This window comes from Aythya marila, assembly GCF_965140915.1.
Source record: "Aythya marila genome assembly, chromosome: 12".
Taxonomy (NCBI): Eukaryota; Metazoa; Chordata; class Aves; order Anseriformes; family Anatidae; genus Aythya; species Aythya marila.
Window position 1 is genome coordinate 9,616,657 of NC_139053.1, and position 3,958 is coordinate 9,620,614.

Here is a 3,958-nt window from a genome sequence, read left to right on the forward strand (position 1 = left end):
GGTTCCCAGGGAACGTTACCAGGAACCCGCGTGTTTGGTTGCAAACAGAGCGGGAGCCGGAGCCAGGCGCTGTGTTTGTGCCTGCGGTTGCTCAGGCAACTCGGGGCCAGCCAGGAATCGAGCCCCCGGGGCCAGCCAAGCCGCCCGGCAGCAGCAGGCGGGCAGGCGGATGGACAGATGGACGGACAGATGGACGGACGGACGGACGGGCTGTCGCCGAACACAACCAGAGCCGAGGCGTCAGTGCGGAGGGGGCTTTATTGCAGAGCCGGGTCACAGCGCGGGGCTGCAGCACCCCTTGGTTCAGGCTTCTTGAAGGCAGTGGGAGCCCACTTGGGTGAAAATTCTGGGGATTTGGGGACCTTTGGTGGTGGCCGGGGAACACGGAGCGGGGCGTGGGCCACGTCCCCTGGGCCAGCCCCATCCCTGGAGCAGCCCAGTGGCTCCGGGCCATGGGTACCCCCGTGGGGGTGAAGGAAAGCGAAGGCTGTGGTGTCAGCGGGGGGGGGAAGGCAGGTCCCCAGCAGGGCTGTGGGGTTGGGGACAGGCTGCGGTCCCCGCTGGGACTGTCAGGGAGGGTGCCCCGGGGCCGGGGCTGAGGTAGGGAAGGTGTCGGTGCCAGCGGGGCACCCTGAGAGGAGCAGCGCAGCAGCAGGGGCGGGGGGGGGGTCACAGCACAAGGGACGGACGTGGCGCTGGGGCAGAGCCCGGCCACTTCCCGATCGCATCCGACATCCCGCCAGCCTGGGGCCGGCCCCAGCGCAGCCTCCCGGGCCCCACGGCACGCGGGAACGTCCCGAGGCTGACATGGCCGAAGGCCGGCGCGCAGGGAGCGGGGCGGTGGGCGCCAGGGGCAGCAGCCCCTACTTCTTCACTTTGGCGTCGTAGGTGCCCGCGTTCTTGTAGGCGCTGACGTAGCCGCTGTTGTCCACGATGTTCTCCCGCCCGCTCTTCCCCTTGCCCTTGCCCGTCTCGTCGAAGCGCTCCTTGTGGGAGCCCGTGTACTTGGAGGTGTCCGTCAGCCTCTCCACGGCACCCACGGTCTTGGCTTTCTGCGTTCAGGAGAGGGAGAAAAGGAATCAGACACCATCCCCATCCCCGTCCCCACCTGAGCCCGCGGGGACCCTGTGCTGCCCCAGACCCAGGGCTATGGGGTTCCCAGAAAGCGTTTGCCCGTGGGCAGAGCCCCGTCCTCCCATCCCGACCTGCTCTCCTCCTCCTGCTGGCACTCACCGTGACGCCCACATTAATGGGCTCCTTCCCTGCCACCAGCTGGCAGATGGCTTCGAACGCCTCCTCTTTGCTCTTGTCCTTAAACCTCTTCTGGGCCAGCTCCTCCAGGGCCTTCTTGAACTCCTCGTAGTTGATGACACGAGCTGTCTTCCCCCTGCAAACACCAAACCGGGATGCCCTAAGCACGTCCTCACGTTGTGCCTGCAAACGGCACTGCTGGTGCAGCTGCGGGGGGCTGCATAGCACCAGGGAGACCCCGAATTTCTCTTCTACCAGCCTGGGTTTCCTCAGCCTCCTCCAAAATGCAGCTGGGCTGCACGGGTCAGACCAGGGATGCAGCTTCCCCACCCATCATTGCTCCTGCACCCTGGTGCAGCTTTGGGTGTCACCGTGTCCCCAAAATCAGCCCTGGTGCCTCTGCTCAGGCAGAGTGACCCTGGTCACCCAGCTCAGGGCTGTGCCACATCCCATGGGACAGCCCCAAGCATCCTTCCCTGCTCCTGTATGGCAAGATACCCGCCTTGACACCTGAGTGACACCAAAATCTGAGCCTCCCGCCCCCAAAATCCGCACTAATTTACTTCCAGGTCCTTCCAAAGCAGCCCTGAAGGCAGGACGCCCCAGGGCAGCACCTGCTGCACTGTGATGGATGGCCTGGGGAGGGCTGCACCTCCCTGGGAACCACGGCACCCAGGCCTCACCGCACAACTGGAGACCCCGAAATCCAGGTCACTTACTTCACCTTGGAGAAGACAATGTCCACGTCGGTGCCGGTGACGCTTTTGCCGTCGGTGACTTTGCAGTCTTTGCACAGCTTGGCCCAGTTCTTCCCGTTCATCTCTTGCCCCGTGGCCTTGGTGTCGCCGTAGATGGCGAACTTGCGGAAGCTCTCTTCCAGGGACGCCATCTCCGTGCTCCCAGCCATGGGGCTGCGGGACGGGGGGCAGAGGGGGCCCCATTACCACCGGGGCAGGGGGGGCAGCAGGCAGGCGGCAGCCTCAGCGCTCTGCCTGAGCCCATGCCTCCGATGCTGCCGCAGGTACCAACAGCCCTCGGGGTGCTGAAAGCTCCCGAGTGGGGCCACCAGCCCCGGGGGCTGCCGATGCCGAGCATCCACCCCCGGGGGGAGCAGCCCCGGGGCCGCTCCGCATCCCCCCGCCCTGGCGACGGTTGCTAGGGAGAGGCTGTGCCCCTAGCAACCGTTGCTAGGGGAGATGCTGTGCCCCTAGCGACGGTTGCTAAGGAGGGGTTGTGCCCCTAGCGACCGTCTCTAAGGGCAGGGACCCTGGGAGGGGGGGGCAGCATCGCGGCCCCGCCGCGCCCCGGCGGCACCGGGAGGGCACCGGGGGGCACCGGGAGGACACCGGGAGGCACCGGGGGGCACCGAGCCCTTGGGTGTGGGTGGCCCCAGCCCCCTTTTGGGGTGTCCCAGGCCATTTGGGGGCGCAGACTCTTTATTTTAGGGAGGGTCCCAGCCCCGGAGCCGCGCAGCTCGGCGTCCCCGCCCGCCCCAACCCCGGTCCCGGTCCCGGTCCCGGTCCCGGTCCCGCACTCACCTCCCGGCGCCGCTCTCTGGGCGCGGGGCGCCGCCGCCGCCGCTGTTTAAGGCCCCGGGCTGGCTCCGCGCCGGCCCCCGGCAGCGGGAGGGGCCCCGGGACGCTCCCGCCCGAGCCGCCGGGGCCGCCCCCTCCCGCCCGCCCCGCACGGGGAAGCGGCCGCCGGACCCCGCCCGGCCCGGTGCTGGTCGGGGGGAGCCGGGAGGAACGGGGGGGGACCCCGCGGAGGAGCTGCCCCCGGGGGACCCGGAGCTGTTCGTGCGCCCGGAGCCCTCTCGTGGCTTTAGGGGCAGCGTCGCAGCGGCTCCATCCCTCTGCCCTTCATCCTCTGCCCTCCATCTCTCCATCCTTCATCTCTCCATCCTCTGTCCTCCATCCCTCCATCCTTCATTCTCCATCCTTCATCCCTCTGCCCTCCGTTCTCCATCCCTTCATCCTCCGCTCCGCAAAAGGGAAAATTCATGCGTGTGGAAAACGCTCCCTCAATATCACAGCCTCCAAAGCTGCCCTTCCTTTTTTCTGCCTTTTCCACGGGCATTTCTCAAAGCACCGCGTATCGCCGCGGCTCCAGGCAGGTCGCCCTGGCGGATCACCTACCCTGCTTTCGTGCTGAGCTCCTGCCTCTGGTTGTTGCACCCGGAGAGGCGTTCGCTTTTCCCAAGGCTTCGAGGCAAGGTCTCAGGCTGCTGCTGTGCAGAGGAGCCCCTGGCTCGTTGAATCCAGCCCCTTTCTTCTCCTCCTTGGCTGAGCAGGGTTTGCTCTGCTGGGGGGGGGGAAGGAGGTGGTGTGGATGCTGCTGCTGTCCTCACTTGTGAGGTTTGGTCTTTGGTCACCCTGTGATGCCTCAGCAGGAGATGCTGTGCCACAGCCTGAGACCAATCTCAGGCAGCTTCGCCTGTGCTTGGGGTGGGCACCAGGCTCCTGGGCGGCTTCAGGAGGCCCGAGGAGATGCAGTTTGTCACCAAGACACCTCTGCACACCCCGTCCCCCCAGCCCAGCTTTCAGAGGCTGCAGGGAAGCTTTCACATGCTTGAAGATGCAGAGTGGCAGCTAGGAGGAAATTGGGCTTTTCTTGCTCATTTCTGTTTGTTTGTTTGTGCACTCGTTTTGATTGCTTTTTTTTTTTTTTTTTTTTTTTTTTTTTCCTGCTTGGAGAATAGGAAAAAAAG

General features: G+C 65.7%; 1 protein-coding gene across 2 annotated transcripts; it reads right to left on the reverse strand.

Annotated features, from left to right (window-relative positions):
- Window positions 1–240: 240 nt before the first annotated feature.
- TPPP3 (tubulin polymerization promoting protein family member 3) lies at window positions 241–3,512 on the reverse strand. Of its 2 annotated transcripts, none has more exons than XM_082770375.1 (4): window positions 3,387–3,512; window positions 1,971–2,162; window positions 1,234–1,387; window positions 241–1,052 (listed from the first exon to the last, which is right to left on the reverse strand). In XM_082770375.1, the coding sequence occupies exons 2-4, from the start codon at window positions 2,156–2,158 to the stop codon at window positions 864–866; spliced, it is 531 nt and encodes a 176-aa protein (XP_082626501.1). In that variant the 5' UTR covers window positions 2,159–2,162; window positions 3,387–3,512; the 3' UTR covers window positions 241–863. The 2 variants fall into 2 exon arrangements, with proteins under 2 accessions (XP_082626501.1, XP_082626500.1); XM_082770374.1 differs by lacking the exon at window positions 3,387–3,512 and adding an exon at window positions 2,790–2,923.
- Between the last annotated feature and the right edge of the window lie 446 nt (window positions 3,513–3,958).